At 31.3% G+C, this 25,857-nt stretch overlaps 1 protein-coding gene across 1 annotated transcript in view; it reads left to right on the plus strand.

Annotated features, from left to right (window-relative positions):
* Window positions 1-4,248: 4,248 nt before the first annotated feature.
* The window catches only part of LOC115881346 (neuropeptide Y receptor type 5-like), a 202,563-nt gene continuing 180,954 nt past the window's right edge, over window positions 4,249-25,857 (plus strand). Inside the window, exons 1-2 of the mRNA XM_030898791.1 lie at window positions 4,249-4,431; window positions 4,489-4,647. Of these exons, the coding sequence (XP_030754651.1) occupies window positions 4,249-4,431; window positions 4,489-4,647 (342 nt within the window). The remainder of the gene's footprint in view (window positions 4,432-4,488; window positions 4,648-25,857) is intronic.

Genomic DNA, 25,857 nt, shown 5'->3' on the forward strand with positions numbered 1-25,857 from the left:
TGTCGATGATATGAGATATAAATTAATTCAAAGATATTTTTAGAAAATTATAAGATTTAGACAAGAATCTCATTTATCAAAGTTAAACAATTTCTGGGATATATCTAATTTAAATAAACATTTTAAAACCAACTGACCATAAATAATTTGACATGAAAAAGAATCATTATCTGACCGTATTTCATTTTTCGATAAGTCAGAGGAAATTAATTTAGAAATATATAGGTCAATAATTTGCAAAGAGATAGAAATTGATGGATTTTGCTTTACATTATGACGAATGAACATAATAATATCTAGGTCAAGCAGTAAATTTAAAAAAAAATATCCATTTTTCATTTGCACGGGAGACTACATATTATAAATTAGTTATTATATAGGTATTTGTAAACTTCATTTGAATAATAAAAGTTGGCCAATAGTAATCGAACATCATTCGCTTACTAATTATAAAGTAATGAAAGAAATGGGAATCAAATACTGTTCTATTATGAAACAAATAATAAACATGTTTTGTTAAGCACGAGCAACAATGATTGAAATAGGTGGCCATTCTGATTTTTTTTCAAGTTAAATAATCTGAATAATAATATATATGAATAATGAATCTATACTAATATATAAAATTGTAATAATAAAATCCTTAAGTGACTGACATACTGATTAATCATGATCCTGCTCAAACCACTCAACGTAAGAAGCGTTGAATAAAAGTAATTTTAAAAATATTTATAAACTGGAAAATTAATTTAATATTATGCAAAAGTGTTTTAAAAGCTTAACCGTTGCATTTTTTAATACTAATAACCGTTAATATAAATAATACGTGATAGTTCACTGGTTATGATATTTTTAATTTTTAAACGAGAGCACGTACAAGGTGTCATATATTGCAAATATCCATACTTATACAGAGTGCTACAAATTCCAGGTACGAGCATTGGTAACTCGGTAACCGTAATAGATATGAATATGGTTAAATTGGGACAAAGTTGCCGCCTTGGGATGTTCACCAAGATACCCTCAAAAAAGTTTTAAAGATTTCAAGTATTGCCGAGTTATTCGGGAAAAAACGATTCTTTGGAAAATAAATTTTGTTTTCTCCTGTGGTTACTTTTTAGAAAATCAAAAAACTAATTGCACATTCTCAAAGCCACTTTATCAGGATTATTTGATAGTTTTTTAGATTTGAAAATTAGCTGATAATTTGTAAGATATATAGGCCAACATGATTATTTTAAATACGAACCCACAAGTATTCTTGCCTTGAACTGCTAATATAGAAATTAATTCCACACTGTGTTCGTCATAATGGGGAATCATGATACAAGGAATACAAGGTATGAAATTACGCAGGTTAGTCACTACGTCACAGATGATTAAACGGCACCACTGGTCGGCAAGCTCTACTAAAGGATACAAGGACATATACCACCCGAGACCAAATTGTTACCATGGCTCCACACAGTGCCGTGGCCATATATTTTTCTTAACTTAGCTGCTTGAAGGGATATTTATATTTTTGATAAATGGTTTGACTACGCCTATAGTGTAGTCGGTAGTATCATACTAATTAATTACGAAAAAAAACGTATTAAAATGTTAACAAAAGGTTAGGTATTATTATTATGTATCTAGTATCGACGTATAGCAAATATCAAGTACATATAGTATCAGAAAAATAATTACCAAATTCAATAAGAAAACGCTAAAAAGGTGGAGCGGACTGTTTATTTACTTATAAAACGTAACTCCTGGCTCTTTCTTGTCGTTGCGGCTTTTACACTTAAAAGCTGAACACGTCACCATTGTAATAAAGTTTATACAAAGTTCACTACACACAACAGATTGTTAAAAATTGCTAAAATTGTCGCTGTTGACGAGGTGCTGACTCATCCGTAGGCTCCAAAATGATGGCGTCTAACGTAACAAATTCTGCTGCAGCCCGTATATGACCGTTACGTGTCCTTGTATTCTTTAGTCATTCAGTTCAGTCATTAGTTCATTGGTGAAAATAATTTTTCAAATAATGTTGATGATCTGACATAACTTCTGGGGTTATGTCCTAATTCTTCCCTATTTTAGGTCTTTTTTATTAGTGGCAATTGAACAATATGGATATTTTTTGTATGGCATCACAGGTGGTATACGCAAACTGAACGAAATTGGAGCCGCTATCGATCATACCTTGTTTTCTTTGTACCATGATGGGGAACAACCTGCTCTCACTACCGGTTTCGGGGCCCTACCCCATCATCAGGTGAGCTTGGATTGATTACACTAAATGATCAATGCAGCGCAGACTATGTAAATCCCAGTTGTCGGAAAACAGCGATGAGATAAATCTCGCATAGCGAGATAGCGGCCTGCGTGCAATGGTCGTACTTAGTACTTTAATACAACCAAGACACACTACGTTTCTAACTTTAGTTCTACAAATACTTTAGATCTAATCACAGGATTCATTATTATATAAGTATAATTTTATACCGTATGATCAAAAAAAAACCAATAGCACGTCTAGAGATTGCTCCAGACGTAATCTACTAAAATTGACTCAAGTTCTCGAATTTTAAACTACACCATTTAAAAATAATTTGTATTCAATATAAAAATAAATTTCAACCTTCGTAAGACCAACTAGTAGTAATTGTCATTAAAAAATAAAACAAAAGTAATGAGGTCTAGGGCTCGCTAAAATTATCATCAATTCTCGTTAAGGGCATCAACTCCAGTCGGCTATGATGCCGGTTTTTTTCGTTTTATTTTTATCCCACTGCCGTTTTTCGTGTATTATTTTTATCTCACTATCGCCAAACATAATGCTATCCAACACTTTTTTTGTGGTATAAATATAACAAATATTATTCTATATCAGATTTTCAAGTTTTATTTTCAAGTCCTAATACCTACATAGTGCTAATAATACAACTTTTCTTTACACACTCTGCATCCTTAAAATTTTCATGTTTTATAAAGTTCTATATATTGTGTTCTAGTGGACCGATTTTGATCATTTTGTAAGCAATTTGTAGCTAAATTATTTGACTTTTTAGTATCTCTTTCTAATTTAAAAATGAATGTTGCCATCTGTCAATTATACGAAGGCAAACGAAATGTTAAAGAAATGTAAAAGAGAATAGAATTTAAGAATCAGTTTATCATCTAGGTGTATCTTTCCTCGGTAGTTTGCTTTTTGATTCATCTCAATAGCTTTATTTGGAGATGTTCGCATTTGAAGAAGACACATTTTTCGCATTTTTAACATTAAATCTTTGCTTTTGGTACTAGTCAACAGACCTATAAAATAGAGTTTACAATTTATGTAATATCACTGTCTTTGAAAAATCATATTATTATTTTCTGTTGGGCAGTTACACTAGCAGATATGGTTTTAAGTCCAAAAGTTGATCTCAACCATGATCAATTAAAGCAACAATAGCCAATACTTCAGAACTTAAAACCATCTCTACTAGAGTAAACGTCAATAAACAATCATAATATGAATTTTCAATGACAGTAACATTACAAAAACAATAAACACTATTTTGTAAGAGTGTTGATGAGGACCCTAAATCAATGTTAAAATTGCTGTAAATCGTTACTGTCTTATTCAAAAGCGAATATCTCCAACAGAGATAAAGCTATTGAGATGAATCAAAAAACAAACTATGGAGAAAAGACGTACCTAGATGATAAATTGATTTTTAAATTTCTTGCTTGTTAATATATTCCACAGGGCGTTTCAAACTTCAACCAAAATATCAACATTGTGTTTTCCCTCGTATAATTGACAGAAAAAAACATCATTTTTAATTTAGGAGATACTAAAAACTCAAATAATTTAGCTACAAATTGTTTAAAAAAATCATCAAAATTGGCCCGCTCGCTAGAACGAAATATATTTAAAATACATCAATATTTTAAGGCATTTTTTGTGCCGGTGAGTGTATATTATGGAATTCTTGTTATATATCTCCATTTACTACTTTTAATCGAAGGCAATCACTTATTTTTCCCTAGACAACAATTCTCGCATCTAATCACTCAAAGCGCAAGCGTTTCTAACTCCTCTATACCGTTTTCCCAATTCTCTAAATTTTCCAAGTCCAGTAGCGCGATAACAGCTCGACACAACGGCCACAGCCACACTTTTATGCTATTTTCCGATGAAAAACATCGCGTTTTCTTTTAAACACTTTTCCAAACAAACTGAAACACTTTTGATTTAAAGATATTTTTCTCAAAATGGGTAAAACTAACTCAACTTCAACCTCTACATCACAGGAAGTTAATGTTCCTCCTCACATTTTGGCTATAGTTCACCAGTTGCTCCTAGAGATTGGGGGTGATAAAAATTTAGATTTACGCGAACCCCATCCTAAAAAATCTCTAGAAGGAATAGCATCGTACATCATTTTCGCATATGGTGTACTTGTATTCTATGGTGTTCTATCTAATGTACTCTTGTTTATTCATATTATTCAGTACAGACTTTATAAAGACCCCACTTATAGTTTCATTATAAACAATGCCGTTAGTGACTTTATTAAATGTGTTGTGGTGTTGCCTATAACACTGTACGTGTTGCTGGTCCAGAACTGGATGCTTGGCGAGTTGCTTTGTACTTTTCTTCCTATGTTGCAAGTAAGAAAAACATACTTTTTATATAGATTATTTAATTTCAGCCGTCATTATAGACATTGTATAAGAATATGAAATTGAAAGAGTGATTTTGTTCTAACTGGCTATAATTTTTTGCACTTTTATTTTAAAATTTTTGACTTTTTAATTTTTCTTTTATACGGGGTGGTTTCAAACTGTAATTCGGAAAACTATGTCCTAAAATTCATTGTTGCGGAATTACAGGGTGTGGATATTTCATTTTTATATCGTTTTTTTCCAAATAATTTTTGTCTACATATTATATTAGGACGAAAATTTGTGGCCAGGTGTTTTTTGACATGATAAATTTATTTCCGATGTCCGACACCTATCTATAGTGTGCACCACAAGATATTTGGAGTAGTGTGTTCTCAAGATATTTGGAGTATAAGTTATCAATACATGTCATCATTGACAAGAAATAACCATGCTGAGACTAGATAGTTATTAGACTTAAAGGTTGATTCTCACTATACCTTCCGTTTCCATTCCATATCCGTTCCGTATTTTTTATTGTATTGACGCTGTACGTAAAGGTTGATTCGCACTATACCTTCCATATCAGCTCCCTTCCGTTTCTCTTTCGTTTACATAAAATATTATATCATGTAAATGAATAGGACAATGCACACTGTGCGTTCCGTTTCCCCTCCGTTCCATATCCTTTCCTTCCATACAGTTTTTGGCGGACGCACTAAAGCGTATCGGAAACCGCTTTCAAGTTCTTACATTTGTACCAGCTCTGTTAAAATTTTGCTGATATTTATTTATTCTTTCACCTGTTAATTAAATATATTACCTTTTTCAAAAAGATAAAAATTTTTAAAATAAAACTTTCACAATGATAAACTTTCGTACAATAAAATGTATGGAACTGATACGGAATGGAACCTTACGTATAGCGTCAATACAATAAAAGATACGGAGCGGATATGGAATGGAAACGTAGGATATGGAATGGAAAAGGTAGAGTGAGAATCAACCTTGCATAATAAATATGGAACTGTTTTTATGCAAAAGGTTTAAATAAACTATTTTATCATATTTTTTTATAAAAAATTACAGTTTCTACATACATAAAAACAAAAATGCAATAAAACATAAAATACAAATTATCGGAAAATTAATAATCAAAAAATATAAAAAATGCTGCATTGACAATAAATAAAGAAAATAACTTATATGTACATATGTAGATATATGAAAATGTCCCAATAAAAATGACATTCATATTATATCAGTAACATACCTGAAATGGAATGTCTAAAAAGGTAGTATTTGAAATATGTTCGAAAATACGGAGACTCAAAAGAACAATTTTTTTTACTATGACAAAACTCAATGTGGAATATTCGGTTCAAAGGACGGAGCAAGATAAAAATATTCAATGGTCTTGTCAGGCGTTTATGGAAGACTTAAAATACCTTCAGGCGGAGGACATAGATTACTATTAACACATATATGACCATTGATATTAAATAGAATTTCCAGAGCTTTCTATCTAAACATAATTTATCAATTCAAAGTCTACCTATTTATTATACAGGGTGTTATATTCCTGATGTAGGGGGGGGGGCAGGTATTTCCGATCCTTCCCTGACAACAACAGATGTTCATCGTCTCAGATGTTCATCGTCTGATCTCATCATATTTTTTGATCCAAGCCAGTGTAGTTTATAATTCCAAAAGCATTTACCAAGGCTTTTACTAAGACAAGTAACTTCCTATTCCTGTCCATAATAGTATATATTTATCAAACGTTCTGTAAATTCTAAACTATGGTATGTAAGTGTTTGCAATTAAATATTTAGTTTATATTGCTATTTTCTGTCATATTTTTCTGGTTATTTCTTTTTCCGATGATTTTGAACACCCTATAATGCTACCCACAAGTTTGAATATTTTAACACTACCTATTTTCTGAGAAAGCAGACACTTTTATAAAAAGTAACTAACTGATGTTTTCATAAAAGTAATAATACAAAAAATTCCATACTTATATGGAGAACTTTAAACTCCCTCTATATTAAAAAATTAGTGAAATATTACGTAATCTAACCCAACATTTGTGTGAAAAATGTCTATTTGGAAATAAAACATGGTTTAAAATACGCGCCAAATAAAGTACTTCTATCTCCGCCATATTGGAAAAGGTTGAATGGCCTTAAGTAGAGGGGGTGGTGGTTTTCTGCGGTACTTGAAAGTTTTTGTAGCTTTTGAACACCTTTCTAATGATTATTATTGTTTATTGCAAAGAAAACTATTTAAAGCAGTTTTTAACTATCTACGATGGTTCGCCAGTGCATAGTTTGTAAAAAGGTGGTCTATTCTAACCCGGAATTGATATTTCGACGGTGTCATTACGTTTTTTTTGCCTTTAGCCATGCTTAGTAGATTATTACAAAAATACGTATATTTTCTTATTTGTTGGCGCTTTCGATTGTGAAATCAGAGTTATCTTCAGTTAGACCTCAGGCAAAACTAGTTATAATGGAAAATTGGTCTGAGACAATCTCAATCAATTTTTGATAAAATTCATCAATTTTTAATAAAAAAACATAGATATATAATTTTTATTTTTGATTTTAATAATTAAACATAGATGATAGAGCCAAATGACAGAAAGATAGACGAAACTCAACCGTGTTGTCATTATTTATGTACTCATCTCTTTTTAACTCTCATAAAAGTGTCAAACCATGTATGATTCTAAAAAATTGAATTTTATGAATGGAGTGTTCTATCTACCCATTTAGATGTCTTTGGCTGGCCCCATTGTTGTCTATTGTTGGTTATGCAGGTCCAAGATGTCCCTGCTAATTTTCTAATATCATGGTCCCATTTCAGTGTTGTCTTCTTCTAGGTCTTTTAATTCCTCGAGGATACCATGCTTTAATGTTTGTGGTCCGTCTGTTGTCTATCTTTTTGCCAGGTGTCCTGCCGATTGCCACTTGAGGGATTTGATTATGTGGATGACGTCTATTAAGGACGGTTTACACCAAATTTCGCTGCTATATAACTTGCTAGATGTTATCCATTTGTAGTCGGTAAAGATCAAAAGATGTACAACACTGCTATTGTAACATGAAACAATGCGTCCAGACTTGCTAAATTTCTAGTTTAGCCGCTCATATTTTCAGGGACGTATGCTACAGAATTTTAGTGTTCTGAACTGATATTGGTTTGTTTATTTACTGGTCAATAATATCGTAAGATCGAAAAAAACTGCGTCTAGTTGGCTTGGACATGACGATTGATGACATTTCCCATATAATTTTCCATATAGAATGACAGCGATCTTCATTTCATAATCATCGCTGACGCCATTTTTTTCGATCGTATGGTTCTTATATTAATGGAGTAGAGCCAAGACTTGTCAAGTAATTAAGTTGTATAGAGATCATACAGTGTTATGGGATATCCGTAGTCCCTCATTTAAAGTGAAATAAAAAAAAGCATGATGCATGCTTAAAAATTTATTTGGAAAAAGAAAAAGTTTAGAAAAAAATGCGTTATCCGAGGCGTTATCTAATAGGTCAGTTCCAGAGGGAACAAAAGAAATGCAAATCAGGTACTGGTTTAGATGAAGTGGATTTAGATAAAATTTAAGTTATTAATAATGTTTTTAAAAGACAGAAACACACCATGAGAACAGCCGCGGCAGGTATTGAAAAGGTAAGCTAATTGAGTTCAACTATATCTAGATCTTCAAAACTCAAAACCGCTTTTTTCTCGACTTTCTTTCTCTTTCTTCAAAGGTAATTACGCACGCCGCTGCTGCGAGCAGAACCTCTTTCTCGTCAAAACGATTCATGATTACAAAAACTATAATGTGGACGGCTCCCGGTTTTTTAACATGTTATATGTAGCTTGTTAAATAGCAATGTTATATAACATGTTACTAAATGTGGACCCTCCTTTACCAGGGTCTTTTGTCGCATTCGCTCTATTCTTTTACGGTCTCTCTTGGTCATTCCCAGCATATTTCGTTCCATTGAGCGTTGTGCGACCAGTATTATACTATCAAATTTCTTTGTCAAAAATTTTATTTTTTCAAAGAATTTGACAAATTTTTCATCAAACATATTTTATAAAAATACTTCGACAAAGAAATTGGATAGTGTAATACTGGCCATAGCAAATTTATTTTATAAAATTTCATCACAATAGTGGATGACAATTCCTAATTCGTGTAAAAAGGTAAAAAACATATCAACAAGCAAAGGAAAATAACAATCAGTAATTACGTGTTTTTAAGTGGGATTTTAAGTGCATTTAGAATTGATTGGAATGACAGGGGCATAAATATGAGTATAAATGTATGTACAGATCCTGTCAATGAGAAAAAGAAACGACATAATAACGCAACTCTCAAAAAAAACATCTTTCTTAAAACAGTTTATTGCCTGATTTATTTCACTTTGCTCTATTTTCAACGCAAGCAATATTTTTATTTTCACTGTCTGGGTTAAATGGAATTCCCACTTAGCCCTATTTATATATTAATATGATGATATGAGAGTTTGACAGATTCAAAATGTTCACACGTTAAATATTCAAGAGAGAGTTGCTGTCCGACGGATAGACGTCAAGTAAATATTTAATGTTGTATTGATTGGATTTGATAAACAGAGAAAAGTAAATGATATACAGAGTTATTTACCTTATTCGACACGGAGTATTGTAACCACACCATTAGATTTTTAAAATTTTTGAGTGATGGGACTGTTAGAGGACTACTAAAGCTACAATATAAAATTATTTTTAAAAGGTACAGAGTGTCCTAATTAAATAAAAAATACCAAAGTTGCATTTTTTTTAAATGAGACACTCTGTATATTATTACAATTTTAGTTTCTACGATTAAAATAAAGGTTTAATTAAAATTCAATTAAGTTTTACCGCACTTTAATCTTACCGTTTTTGAAATATTTACATCTTTGTGAAAATACATTAACAATTTTAATGCTTCATTTCTCTACTATTAATAATATTAACTAGTTATAAGTTTTTAAAACCTAATATTGTACTGAAGTTTTTCTATTTACAGAGTGTCTAAAAATGTATTTTAAGTTTAAGTCTGTGTGTTTGACAAAAATCAGATGCACAATTTAATTATCTATCAAATTGTATTACACAATTTTTTACCTTTCTCTTTAATATTTCGTAGAAAATGCATTTTCTTAGAATTTAGACCTAATTTATTAATATACCGATGAAATATTGACATTTTATATTATTTTTAAAGACTTACAAAAAAAGATACAAATTTTCAAGTTTGCAGATACTAATATTGTCGATATAGTTTGTTTATTTCATTAAAAAAATATAAAAGAACTCTTTAAATATTTATAAAAGAGAGCCCATTAATATAAACCATTATTCGAAATACATTATTTGACTTCGTTGATTAATACTTGCTCCAAATACTAAAAAACTCAATTTTATATGTGTATTACAGTGTCGTAAAAAGAAAGAAGAAGGATATTTAATTTTTTGAGAAAAGCTTATTTATAAAACAGAGACGTTCACATTCATAACTTATTATTGTATTGATTTCGGATTCAAATCCACATTTATTTAGAATAATTTATTAACTAACACAATTAAGCATGTAATTATTTGGGCGGAAACAATGGTGGTATATTTAATTGGTATACTCTTTTACAAAGATTTAAATGGTTTTCTTTTGGTAAACAAATAGGCTAGCAATATTATCGTTTTTAGCATCTGTACATTCGGTACAACAGTTGTTGCTTTAAAAAATCTAGAATGTCAATATTTGATGGGCATTGGACATATTGATAAATGAGGTCTAAATTATAAGAAAATGCATTTTCTACGAACACTTGAAGAGATAGGTAAAAGATGGTATAATAGGTACCATCTGATAGACAATTAAATTGGGCAACTGATTCATGTAAAATAAACAGGGTGCTCCTTTTAAATTAAAGAAAAATTATATTGCCGTTTAAAGCTAGTAATTATTTAACATACATTTTTAGACACGCTATAAAGTAGTATAATTTTTATTATTGCAACACAAAATTTAGTAAATAGAAATACTTCAGTAAAATATTTAGTTTTAAAAACTTAAATATGCCTAGAGCATTAAAATTGTTACTGCAGTTTCACAAAATCGTAAATATTTCAAAAACGGTAAAATTAAAGTGCGGTAAAATTAAAGTGCTTATAAACCTGGGACACTCTGTAACTCTTGAAAACAATTTTAAATTGTAGCTTTAGTAGTCTTCCGACGATCCCATTGCTTACAATTTCTAATAATCGAATCATTCGGCTACAGTACTCCGGTGTCGAATGATGTGAATAACCCCGTATATGGTTGGGTTTTAAAAGGGCCCTAACGATTTAATCTGCATGTTAAATCGCTCAGTCAGATCTTAAGACCAAATCGATAGAATTCACACTACATATTTGGATTTTATCTAGGACAATTCCTGTTCAATCTGTGACCTGTGCAGTTACAAATGTACAGCATGTTGAAAGATGGCAGATCTAATCTCGTCGATGAGATCTTGATCGAAGCCCCCACTACACGTTGGAATTTGGACTGAATCCAAGAATTAAGCACTTCAAATCTCTCAGATATTGACTCAACTAAGAATGGACGTATAACTTTGGAAAAACTAAGAATTATCGTATAACTTTGGAAAAAAAATTCGAATAAGTAAATTGACCAAGAGAAATCCCTGGAAATTATTGGCAAGTTCGAAAAACGTCCGCTAGGGGGCGTTTCTCTAATAGCCAATCAGAAAACAGTTTTTTTTTCAAAAATATGCAGGTGAACAGGTATTTTAAATATTACTATTGTAATCATCGAGAAATGAGTATTTTGCTCTATCTCATAAAACAAAGTGGTAGGGGAAGTTTAAACTTACTTTTATTAAAATATAGATAACTCTGTGGTTTGGATTACCCGATTTAAACAAACTAGGGCTCGTTTAAAAGAGCTTTTCTTCCTTAATGTTCTTCAGTATAAATGTTGTTTCCATAATTTTTTTGTGGTAGCTAGAGGGCGCTGTTTGACATCATAACAGCAATTTTTACCAACAGCAATCATTAACCAAACCAAACCGCAACTTTCTATCTTCTCTCTAACCGGAGATATTAAGAGAACAAATCATGTTAGGCTGCCTCTTAGGATTATATTATGGTCTAAAAATTATAGTAGCAGGCTAGGAAACAAAAAGAGGTAAATTTTATGTCAAAATATCAAAACGTTTAATTTCAGTTTTCATGCATCCGAATTACGGGCGATTTCTTAAAGAAAATGACGTAATAAATATTTAAATGTGTTTATGTAACACGTGTTTTCTCTTGGTCGATTTATTTATTAGATCTTTTTCCAAAAGTTATACTATAAGTAGTTTCTGAGATACAGCCAGCGTCCATTCTTTAACTGGCCACCCGGTACATATAAATTTTCAGATTTAAGAACATTCTTAATAAAATATTTACAAGGTTTAGAAATAGCCCAGGTATATTTTACTGTGTTATTTGCTGTTTCACTGTAATATTCGAGTGCACCCCGTAGTCTTTTTATTCAGTGTAAAACAACGTATGAAGAAAATCATTGCTCGTCAATTCTAAGCTACGTTGACAGCGTTTTTTCGATAATACCATACCTTGTACTCTCATTACAATAAAACAATAATAAATATTAATAATATAGTAAAATATTATTTATTACCATTTATAATTTAAGATTTGTATTAATGTGAGATGTATGACCTGATTTCAAAAGAAGTTTGTATTTCCATCAAATAACAGAGGATAATTCATATTCATTACGAATCGTTCGAATTCATTTCAAAATCGAATTGCTAAATTTCTAGATTATTATTCCTATATATTCCTATATTCTACAGAGTATTATGGGAGTATTCTGGAATACATTCGATTTTTCTTGTTAACCTATTTTGATTCAGTGGAAGATGAATATATGTCATTTATAATTTACTTGTTAGTTCTGTTGGCAAGACTAAGTTTCCTATGAATAATCTAGTTTAACTTTAGCCAGTTTTTGATAAGTTGAAAAAGTAATAATATTTAATAATTTGCTTAATTATTTGAGTAGGAAAAGTAATCTTACTCAAATTCATAGATTTTTTGTATTTCATAATAGCGGATACTATGATTCACCTTTTATATTTTTGTTAAATGTTAATTTAACAAAAATACATACTTAGTTCAAAAGCTCATATCGGCAATTAAAAATATTTAATAAATTAACTATAACGTAAAATTTAGATATTTTCATTAATAATTTCAATTTTACATTAAAAAAAACATGTAAAAAAAGGTTCCAGACATGAATACAATAAAAAAACAAATGGTTCAAGTCCATTAAACAAATTTCTAGGTTTTTGAAACAATGGGCATAAGACAAATCTTATTTAAAAAAAAAGAATTAATCAATCACAGGTTAAAAACGACCGAGACAGTTAACCCTTAAGCACTATAGAGTCTTGTTTTTATATTATTACTATACCGAGTGCGTCTCAAAAGTGGCTCACCCATATAACTTTTTTATTTTTTCGCTTAAAAAAACGAGATTTGGTGTGTTAGTGTATGACTATTCGATTCTATTTATTCGATAGAAAATAAGACTCTGAATAGGATGACATGTCATATGTCAACTTTTGACATTTTCGCATATGGTTTATTTGAAATTATAACTTGCGGTTCGTAACAAAAATTTGACTCGAAATACCCCGGATTACTCCTTGAGTAAGAATTAGTGTTTTTAACATAGCCATGGCACTCTAGATTGAAATTTAAAATACAATTTTTTATTAAACGAGAATGTCAAATGTTGACATATGATACGTCATTCTATTCAGAATATCATTTTCTATCGAATAAAGTAAAAATATACCGGGGGTGCCATTTAAAAATCAAAAGTTAGGTTAGGTTAGTAATCATTTCCTGTGAAACAGGAAGTGACCAAAAATAATTGAACGCGTCAATCAATCCCAATTTATGTCATATACTAACATACGAAATCTCGTGTTTTTATCTGAAAAAATATAAAAGTTATAGGGGGTGAGCCACTTTTAAAACGCACCCGGTAGTGGATCTACTGGACTCCTTTTGCAAAAAAGCTTCATTAGGAAATTACAAAAACTGGTAATTTTATATTAAAATACTTACTGATTATATTTATGGCGTCATCAGACGAAATTAGCACACCAACAGAACTTAAATAATTGAAATATATAAATAACTATTTATTGAAATAAAAATGTTTGGCCTTGGTGCCATTATTTTTCAAAGTAATTTAGTAAATTAATTAAAAAAATTCTAGATAGATTCCAGTACAGTGTTTAAGGGTTAAACAATACACAGGCTAGATCACACCTTATATAGTATGTCTCCGGATTGTCTTTACAAGAAGAAAAACTTTTTTATTATTGACATTTTGAGAAAAATGCATTCTTCATAAAAATTTTTGCTTGTTCTAAAATGGTTAATCCCGTTTATACCTTTTCAAATTTCCATACCGTTTTAGAAAAAAATAAAAAAAACATGAAAATATAGTTTTTTTCTCTGTCCTAAAAATGAAAAGGCGTTTTTATGGTAATGTAATTTGGTTATCATTCTTTGATAGATTGTTATTGATAGAATTTTAAATAACGTAATATTTTTTGCTGTTTTATAATAATAATAGTAATAATAGCTCCCGTATATCGCGTTTAACGCCTTGGGAGTAGCAAGATACAGCTTGCCATGCTAGAGCCCTTCGGTATACAAAGAAGTTAATGTGGCTAGCACTACGGTTCAACCGCCTATTATTACCTCAGGATTGTGAATCCCAAGTACTCATAAGGCTGAGTTGATCTAGGTACCCAAGCTATTTTTATTTTAATAAAAATAGTTGGCTGATGAAATGCCGGCTGTAGGATTCGAACCCACAACCTTAGATTGGTAGACGAGAGCTGTACCTCTACGCCACCGGGCACCTTTTTGCTATTTTAAAATGTTAAAAAATCACAAAATTTATTTAATTCAATGCTAGTGTGATAAAAATTTGTTAGGAAAATGAGATACTTTAAAAAATATGACGTTAATCAAAATTAATAATAACCATCTATCAATGAATGAAATCGAAATGTTATTACCATCGAAAAGTTTTTTGATTTTTAGGATTTTAGTAATATTGAAAAAATTCAACTGTCTTTTCATGGTTTTTTTTATTTTCTCTAAAACGGTATAGAAATTTCGAAAAGTATAAACGGAATTAACCATTTTAGAACAAGCAAATTTTTTTATAAAGAATGTATTTTTCTCAAAATGCAAATAATAAAAATGTTTTTCCTCTTGTAAAGACAATCCAGGAACATACTGTATATTTATCTGATTTCAAAAATCCTAATTAATTAAAGGTCCTTACATTTTAATAGGTATAAACATTTGAAAACAATATTTAAAAATAGTATCTAAGTGTTTAACTATACAATATAAATTATTGATTTATATTGAATTAAGGTGAGCCAACAAAAGTTTTGTACGAAAACGGAGAACAAAATTATAATCAAATCCAATTAAGCTTTGAAGAGCCTCTATATTAAAAGCTAGAAGCTAAATAATTATGATTAATTATTGATGACTTATTGTCTCGTATCACAAGGCTTTTTAATTAAAAATGTCAGAAATAGCTTTATATTAGCAATAAAAAATTACTTATCGGTATTATTCGACAAAAAGTGTATGAAATGTTTTTACTAATTCAATATCAAAAATAACTTTCTTAAGATGTTACAAGCACTACCTCAAGAATTGTGTAAAACATGTTTATTAAATTTTTTGTGTAAAATAAAAATAACGATTATCATAGTTTCACTTATTTTTCACTTTTGATTCATTTAAAGAAGTGGAACTATATAATCAAATAATTGATTTTTGTAAAGCGCCATTGGCGTTAGGAGTAATCAGCTATCAAGGTAGTCTCAGATTAATCATAATTTTTCCAAAAAGTTAAGAAAACGACTATTATTATAGGCATGTTTTGAACCCCTAAGACAGAACAGACGCGGGATATTTTTAAACTGTAAGCGTTGATTGAAAGAATTAGAAAGATACGCAACCTAATGGGCAAATTTGTAACAAGGCTGATTTGATTTTCCCTTACGTCTCAAGTGCTGTACGGTGGAGCCCCTACTCGTTCTGCGACCAATGCATAAAAAACTCATTTTCTATAATTCGACTAGCGAAGACATATCGATCATTAAAATGTTCAATAACTGTAACATGTTTGACAAAAATATCTTTGGATAAAAAATCCGCGTTTATGTATTGAAAATTCATTCATGTTAAACATAGATTAAACAACAAAAATAAAAAAAAATATAGGTAATTAATATATCGTATGATCGAAAAAAAATCGTTTGCATGGCTTGGAAATGCAGACTATTAACATTTACCGTATTATTGAAACATTTAAAGGTAAGTTCGTTTTCATTATGTACCTACTTATATCTATGGGTCTATTTTCTATTAGCTGATTCGAAATTAAGAAACGCTTCTTAAAATAAAGTATATATTATGTGTTTAAGACAAAAATAGAGCTTAAGGTGAGATAAAATTTATTTTTTCGTAAAAAGAAAAATATTTTCTAACCTCAAAATAATTAAGCGGTTTTTTCTACTAAAAATAAACAGTTAAAGGTAACTTGTTGCATTTAAATTTCTAGTGAGAATGTAAATTTTAAGAATAAAGAGCACAAGATTAGTATTTTTGCTAAAATGAATGAGAAAAAAAATCTAACCTCAAATGTATTCTTCTTTGAGAATAATATATCTAACCTTGCATTAAATATTATCGAATTTTCCAATTTAAGCTCTGAAAATTCAAGCTAATTTTGCCAAACGCATACTTCAATACTATATCATTTTGAAGCAAGCCATTCCATTTCTCGAAACGATGTAGCAATCTTTTCAAGACAAATATATATTTGATCAATTTAAGCTATTCTGTTCAAGAATTCCATATTCTACATTTAAAAAGACACCTACTTTGAGTATATACAAATCTAACATATATTCGAATTGAAATTAATAACATTAGACCAAGTATTTTCTTTTTCCGTAAAGTATTACAACTATTCCATTCGTGTGTAGTATGCTTCTTAAAACAGTTACTAAGTTTCGTGAGTATGTTATACTGGTAATCTATTTTACAGTTTTTATTTTAAATTTTGCTCTACGTTACACTAAAAAAGCAATGAGAAGAAACAGACAGTTTTAATGTACCTAAATTTTCTATCTTAAAGTAGCTAAACTTGCTTTTACTCAACATATTCTACATGCTAGTTAGATAATATTTTAACAACTGCTACCGCCTACATGCATATTAACGAACCATTTTAAATTCAAGCCAAATGCAAAATTTCGGGAATATTGTTGGAAAAGTTACAGCTTTCTACGTGGAACGAGAGGTTAGAGTTAGTTTTCACAGCTATTCAGGGACCAATATTAACATATAATATCTTGATTTAGTGTCTAATAAAATAACTAACTATTACTGTACTTGCTAGTCCGCAGGGTATTCATTTTCATATGCTGTATGTTCAACGGATAATCGGAATTGTGATGATACTACAATAATGAAATTATCCCCATAAATGTTTCTATTATTATTTATGATAGAAGAATATCATACTGAAAGAAATATGATTACAAAAATGTACATGAGAAGACACATATTTATGAATTATTATTGTTTTTATTAACGCTTGCAACTATACTCTGTTTTTTTTCTCAGGTAAGATTTCGACAGACGATGACAGAAGAAAAGCAGATGACGTCCCATACCAATCAATTTATTTTACTAAAAAAAGTTTCTAATAATTTTTAAGTTATCTATGGATGGGTTTAAATATAAATCCGTCATGCGTCGTGTCTTCTTGTTTTTAACCAGTTTTATTGGTTTATTTAAAAAATGACAGATCGTATTTCAATTTTATTGGTTTGACGGAACGATGAAAGACAAACGGACGCCGATGCGCATGAACTCGCCTTTAGATTTTTGTCATTTTTGACGCTTGTCAAAATCTTGCCAAATTATAGGTTATAGTTTTGTGTCAACTTTTGTTAAATACCCTGTGTTTTGGAAGATGATGCATTTTGATTCGTATTATTACGTGTGTTTTGTGTCTTTTGAAGTCAAGTGGAGGAAAAATCCAGTGAAAATTAACTGTAAACCCAGAGCACAGTTTATGGTTAATACACGCTGCCCAGGCAGAAAGTCTTATACACCAATGAAGTTGCCATCGATAAAGTTTGTATACCATTTCGTCGTAGATAAGTGCATCTCGTATATAAGGATCAAACTAAACACATACTAAAAACTGGAGTAGCTGTAAAATATCGACATCACACGATAGGTAAATAATGGATTTTAGTACTGCAGAAAAATAATGTCAAAAGGTACTGGTTTAAAAAAATTAAGATTAAAGTTAATGAATCAACCTTTAAGGTATAAAATTTGGCAGGTGTTATTATTAATAAAATAGTTTGTTGTATTTACCTATGTTGTTTTATTTATACCTGTGGAATATTAAAAATTTGTATTTGTACATAAGTTATATTGATAAATATAATCATAAATGCGGGTAGTTTCATAAAGCTTGAAAGTAAATAATAGTTCTTTTTTATATTTTTTTGGTATGTAGTGTCTTGTTCTTGTTTGTTTTGTATTAACACATACCGTTTTTATTAAATAAAATAACTCGATTACATTTTTTCAGTTTTATACCGCTTTTTTCACAATATTTTGAAGTAATCACTTGTCATCTTGTCAATCAAATTTTAAATATATCGCTATGCGTTCCAGTTGTACCAACTTATTTCTTTGTAAAATAAAATAAACTACTTGAAATTAAAATGATAGACACATCTATCACTGTCAAGGATCTTCTCGTTGGACAGACTATATCCGAAATTATTTTGAAGACAGTTAAACGTGTCAGAGCAGCTTATTTAGTACTATCACTGCCTATTTATAACTAGTTTATAACCAGGAAATCTGTATACCTACCTAAATATACCGGGTGTCCCAGGCTGAGCGAGCATTAGAAGTTTCTAGAGAACTACAACATCTAGCTCTGAGATTTTTTGCCCATCATAGTTTCACAACGAGATCAATCGATTAAAAATATTTTCAGCCTGCGGCACTTCTGAAAATACATACATAGTTGACAACAACTTTCTTATTTTAAATGGGTGCCCCCATTTTTTATTACATACTTAAATTCTCTGTAAAATTTTATGAATTTTGATATTAAACACTCTATATCTAACACTGACCGTTTTTGAAAAGAAAATATTTAAAATTTTTGAATAAAAATAACTGCCTGTCAAAAATATATGTATAGCATAAATGTCAAATTTTGTAATTACCACAGACACTGTGCCATAGAGAAAAAACATGTGTTTTTTCTCTTAAAACCAAAAAAACCGTTTGTGAGAAAAAAAATATATAAAAGTTTTTGACGAAAAAAACTACCTGTCAAAAAAATTTGTATAGCCTAAAAGTCAAATTATCTATTTCAAAAATTAAATTGTTCGAATGTCATATAATAATGGCCGCAGCTGTCATAGAATTGAGTGATTAAAAAATTATCATAACTCATTTTTTTTTCAAATGGAAACCCATTTTTTTATTCCACTAGTGAAAAGGATTTAGTTTTAAAGCGTATATTTTTCTTGATTTTAACCAGTAGCCTATGACTTTAAACGTCAAGTGATGTAAAACAATAAATCTGGCCATGTCATATTGTGATGCTTTGTTCAAAAAGCAGCATCATTTCCGAGCCAACTTTGCGCTGTTTTTTTTTTTCGATTATACGGAATATTATTAATAATATCAATTATTAGATATCACTAAAGAACGAAAATACAAGATATACTTTTATAAATACTTTTTAAACTCTTAAGGCAGACAGTACCATTAATTTGACACTTCAGACAGTGGCAAAGTTGACACAAAAGTTGACAATGTCAGAAGAAGCTAGATAAACTCAAGGAAAATATACGTTTTCAAATTAAATCTTAAATAACTTAAAAACGATTTATTTTAGGTATAAGAACATGTATAGTTAAAAAGTAACGAATTGAAAAACCTTTTCATTAGTGAAATAAAAAAGAGCGTTTTTATTTGAAAAAAATGATTTATGACAATTTTTAATCGCGCAGTTCCATGACAGCTACTGCCATTATTATATGACATTTCAACAATAGATAGCCACATGTCTTCTCTTTATGTCACAGTAGCTGTGGTAAACACGAAATTTGACTTTTAGGCAATACAATTTTTTTTGACAGGTAGTTTTTTTCCGTCCAAAAATTTTAAATATTTTTAGCCGACCATACAATAGGTATGGTAGGCTATTAGGATCGGCAAAAAAAAGTTTTTTTAATTTCACTCAAAATGAGTTATTTGGGTCATAAATGACCTAAATACAAAATATTTTCGTGGTGTCTGTCTGTTTGTCTGTCTGTCTGTCTCTCTGCCATCTGTAACACGATAACTCAAAAACCGCTGAACCGATTTTAACCAAATTTGGCACAAAAATACTGTGGCACCCGAGAATCTGGCCATTAGTTTTTGGTGGGGGTGGGGGGTTGGTAAGGGGGTATATGAGGGGGTTAAAAATTAAAAAAAATCGTAACTCCAAAATTACAGTAGCTAGCGAAACGCGGTTTTCAAGTTAAGATTAGGAATAATATTTGCAACAAAATTTGTAATAACATCAAAATCAGTCAAAGTCGCAGTTTTCGAGATATTGACATATTTTAGTATGGGCGGCTATACGCGCCTCCCGGCGCCAATTTTTTTTTCTCAAAAACGGTTAATGTTAGATATAGAGTGTTTAACATCAATATTCATAAAATTTTATAAATAATTTAAGTCTGTAATAAAAAATGATGGCACCCATTTAAAATAAGAAAGTTGTTGTTAACTTCCGGTATTTTCGGAAGTGCAGTGAATTGAAAATATTTTAATGGATAGATCTCGTTGTAAAACAATGATGGGCAAAATGTCTTCGATCTAGATATTGTGGTTCTCTAGAAACTTCTAATGCACGCTCATCCTAGAACCTAACCAACCCAGTACATCAATATCCTAGTGCTTCTTTTATGTAATAAGTTGAGTTCAGTCAATGAATTCTGTAACTTAGATAATGCTAAGCGCTTTTAGAAGCTCAGCGTATATGACAATAATGTTCGCTTAATGCCCACTTAACTACCGATTTGGTAGCATTTTTTGTAGTATTTGGTGGTATTCTCATCTAACGCGCTTAGAGTCTTTACTGATTGCGCTAAGCGATTCAAAAACGGCTACCTTAAAGGATCGTTTTGCTTGTCGAACTCTAAGTAAAAATAGAAAAAATTGTGATTTTGTGCCTTCTCTTGCTCTTTAGTAAGAACTACTTCTTCTTCTTCTATGAAATTCCTCAATTAGTAATTGATAATTTACGACTTGGCAGCTATAAATATTGTTCAAAACATCAAAAATGCTGAGAAGCGTCGTCAACATTTCTCTCGTATAATAAGAATAATGACATATCCATAGAAAAATATGTTGACATAGGAAACAATAGGTTATGAAATTCACGTAACATCTTCTTATAAGCGTAACCTTGAAATTTTTTACTATTTTATCCACATTTGACTATTAGATACCTGAGAAATTGCATTACTGCCAATATGTGCTCAACGCGTATCCAGAAAACAATTCACACTGCTTGACGTTCCGCTAATCGAATACTTTCGCTTACCGCTTTGAAAGCGTAACATTTTTATGTAGAAGTTTCAGAATTCTGGCCCTGAGCTCCATTGAAGCTTTTTTTAAGCAAAATTTCTAAACTACTGCCCTGACTGCTCGCATGTGTACGAAAATTGACGCAGTAAGTGACACGTGGGTCTAGTCTGTCCAACCAAAAGATACATGATTGTATTAGTTAAGTCTGTCATTTTAATTCACAAGTAAAGAGTATTTTCTGTCATTTATGGATGTCGCCTAACTAAATATTTCCTGGATCGTTTTTTCTTCACATTCCGACAGATTTTGCTCAATAACATGTAAGATGATTAGCTGATAATTACCTGTGATACGCCCTTGCCAATTTATGCTTTTTTATATGGAGATTTGAGATCCTGTTTTCCTTGATATAAAAAGGCATATTAAGAGCTCTAGTAAGGCTTCGTCTAAAAATTGGAGTTCTAAATACTCAGAAATGCGTCGGAACTCTCGGTTTATACATACATACTACTACTACTACTGCCATTACTCGCTAAATGATTCCTTTCATGAGCTTTTCGGTGACTGAAAATAATAATAATACGTGTTGTTATCTCCCTTCCGCACTCCGGGCATTCAAAGATCTCATTGCTTTGTTACCTCTTTACTTTTACTGACGGAAACAGTACTGGGAGAATTTTCAGGTCAGGGGCTTGGAACACCCCAAAAAGAAAATTCTACTTCTCCAACTCCCAGTGGATGACATACCAAGAATTTACAACTTTGAGAAACACCTAACTGTAGTATTGAGTAATAAAAAGGATTGGAAGAAAGAGACGCTTACTCAGCATATAAAAGACCATACCATCATGTGGTATACGGATGCTTCCAAAACCAAAGCAGGGACAGGGATAGGAGTATTTGGGCCGAAAACTGAATACTCCGAACCAATGGGCACCTACCCCAGTATCCTTCAGGCAGAAATTTGCGCTATCGAAAGATGCGTACAATTTATCTTAGATAGGAACTATCGAAAACAGGAAATTGCCATCCTATTGTCAAGCAGCACTTAACGCGATCAACTCAGTAACCATCAATTTGAAGTTGGTCAAAGAATGCCTGGAGAAGCTCAACAAATTAGGCAAAGAAAATAAAGTCCTCCTACTCTGGGTGCCTGCTCACCAAAGGATAGAAGGCAATGAAAAAGCAAATGATCTAGCTAGAAAAGGAGCGAACACTCCACTAACTGGACCAGAACCGTTCTGTTTTCCAAACGGGAACCAACTGAAAGCGGAACTGAAGAATCTGGAAGACTCCACCCGTAACTTGGAATGGGTGTCCTCCAACGGTCTAAGACACTCGAAAAAGTTCCTTAGAACTTATGACCGAGAAAAATCAAAGGTTTTCCTTGATTTAAGTAAAAACAATCTTCTTATTGTCACGGGGTTTCTAACAGGACACTGTCTCCTCAACGAACACCTCAGTAGGCTGAAACTGAGAAACAACGGCGAATGCAGATTTTGTAGGGAAAATGGGGAAACACCAGAACACCTAATCACTGAGTGCGCCGAGACGACGACCATTCGTGCCATGAACCTTGGTACGTCTGATGTCGAGGATGGAGGGCTGGCCTCTGTGGAGCCGTCTCAGATACTGGCTTTTCTTAAAGCCCTGAGACTGTATGATGAGTTATAACTCGTTATAACTCAAGAAAGGGGAACACACAATAGATCTATAAGGTCGCGGTGATTAACTCCCCTCCTAAACATTCTACATTCTACCTCTTTACTTTTTGGTTGTTGCTGTTAACTGAGTTTACAATCCTTCTCCATTGCGTTCTATTGTCCGCTACTTCTTCCCACTGATACTGCATGCTTATCCCCTTTAAGTTTTTGTGGAAAATACCTTTGTATCTTTTGAGTTCTTCACTTTCAGTTCAACGCTCTCGCACCTAGCTTTTTTAAGGACGTTTGAGACATGGTGGAACCATTTGATTCTTAAGAGTTGTCTGAGGTGTCTCTGTTGCAACTTGTTTAAAGCATCCGTCGGTGGTACGTCATCATGTTTCGCTTCCATATAACATAGTGGGGATTATTATGACTTAATTATTTATTTATACATACATACACGCGAAAAGTAGATGCTCAAATATATTAAAAATTGAATTGAGGCACTGAAATAAGCTAGTATCAGAGTAGCCCAGACAGCAAATATCGGAGGTAAGCAAAACATTATTAAAATCAATTTTAAAAATGTAATAAAATATTATTAAAATCTGAAGAGAAAACTCGACTTAAAGCATTTTGAAACACTCGGTCGCTTTGTACAGGGTCGCTTTTATGTATGGAGACGGTCGATTATTAGGTAAAATATAGAAGGTACCGCAAAAAGTTAAATACAAAAGTTATAGGAGTTTTACATATCTATTAGCGAGTAATAAATTTAAGTATACAGGGTCGTTCATAAAGTCGTAGCACATCAGTTTCATTTTTTTTAATAGAACCCCTTGTATATTATTACATATTTCAATTCTTCCTTCAATTCTAAGCAAAAATCGAAATACACATACTGTACTTCAAACCAACCGTTTCCAAGTTATTGACTTTTGAAAATATCACTTAAACCATTCGATTTAATTAATTTTGATGTGTTTGGTTTGATTTAATGATACCATTCTGCCATTACATTAAACTGTGAGACTGTTGTAATGGGTTTTTAAATTCCTATTAGCTACTAGTAAATTTAAGTATATAGGGTCGGTCATAAAGTTGTGTTCCATGAAACTTTATTTGTTTAAATGAAACCCCCTATATATGATTGCATATTTCAATTATTCCTTCAATTTTAAGCAATAATCGCAATATACAATATACATAAATTAAAGAATTGAAATGTTAAGCGAAAAAAAAATGTATGTATAAATGCTAACTTGAGAACTAATGTCAAATATTATTAAGTATCACAGTTTCCACAGAATGGCATCGTTAAATGAAAGCAAACACATCGAAATTAAATAAATCGAATTGTTTAAGTGATATTTTTAAAAGTCAATAACACGGAAACGGTTGGTTTGAGGTACATTGTGTGTTTCGATTTTTGCTTAGAATTGAATGAAGAAGCGAAATATGCAATAATATACAGGGGGTTCCATTTAAAAAAATGAAACTTCGATGTGCCACGACTTTATGACCCACCATATATATCTAAATTTATTACCCGCTAATAGATATTTATAAACCCTATAACTTTTACATTTAACTTTTTGCGGTACCTTTATATTTTACCTAATAATCGACCGTTTCCATACATAACACCGCCCCCGTATATAAATAACTATTTTCTGTTTTATTTTCTGGTGTATTTAGAGTTTATTTCTGGACCGATGTTAACCGAACGAAATCATTATAAAAACTTTCAATGCCGAAAACTTTTATTTCCTATTGGGAGTAAAAACAACTTCGTTTCGAACGATTCAAAACGCGAGCGTTTGGAAGTTCGTTCTTTGCAACGAGCGATGATAAGAATAACGGGTCTCTAATGGACGGAAAAATTTCAAGATGAAAGAATGAGGGATGTCGTGATCAGAGAAGTAGTGCGTCGCAATATTTTTAACCAGAAAGGAAAAAGAGTTAGTGGCGAATAGCTAGTAATTGAAGAAGTGATTTTTCTACGCTTCCAAAATAATGTTAAGTTTTTTCGTATTATTTTCTCACAATTTCTGTAGATTTGTTTCTAATCTTAGTTCTTAATTTATTGTTCTTATTTACGTTTGTAACTTCCTAACTCAATAGATTGTTTAAAGAGCGGAAAAACTCGATAATGTCGATAACTAAAGCAGAACGACATTAAACTGCTCACATATCTGTTTAACGTGATATACGATTCTGGACAAATCCCACAGTATTAGCTAAAGTCCACGTTTATTGCCATCCCAAAGAAAACAAATCCCAAATACTGCGAAGACCATAGACTCATAAGCTTAATGAGTCACGCACTTAAAGCGTTTCTTCGAGTCATCCATTCCAGAATATATAGAAAGGGAAAAGAGATGAGTGGCGACACACAATTCGGCTTTATCAAGGGTCTTGGCACTAAAGGAGCTCTCTTCTCTGTGAAAATTCTTGTGCAAAAATGCTATGATCAGAGGCAAGATGTTTTGATCTGCTCTATTGACTATCAGAGAGCCTATGATAACGTAAAACACGAACCGTTGGTGGAGAATAGAATGGAGAAACTACAGCAGATAGGTTGGATGGCAAGGACATAAGAATAATTAAAGAACTGTATTGGCAGCAGTCGGCGAAGATTCGTATTGATTATTGAAGGGAGTTCGGTAGAGATATGTACTATCACCCATGTCTACTTGGAGAGTGAGACGCGCGGTATTAAAGTAAATGGCATCCCAATAAATAATATCCGCTATGCAGA

This window comes from Sitophilus oryzae, unplaced genomic scaffold (genome assembly GCF_002938485.1).
Source record: "Sitophilus oryzae breed Bouriz unplaced genomic scaffold, Soryzae_2.0 scaffold_1716_pilon_pilon, whole genome shotgun sequence".
NCBI classification, from domain to species: domain Eukaryota; kingdom Metazoa; phylum Arthropoda; class Insecta; order Coleoptera; family Curculionidae; genus Sitophilus; species Sitophilus oryzae.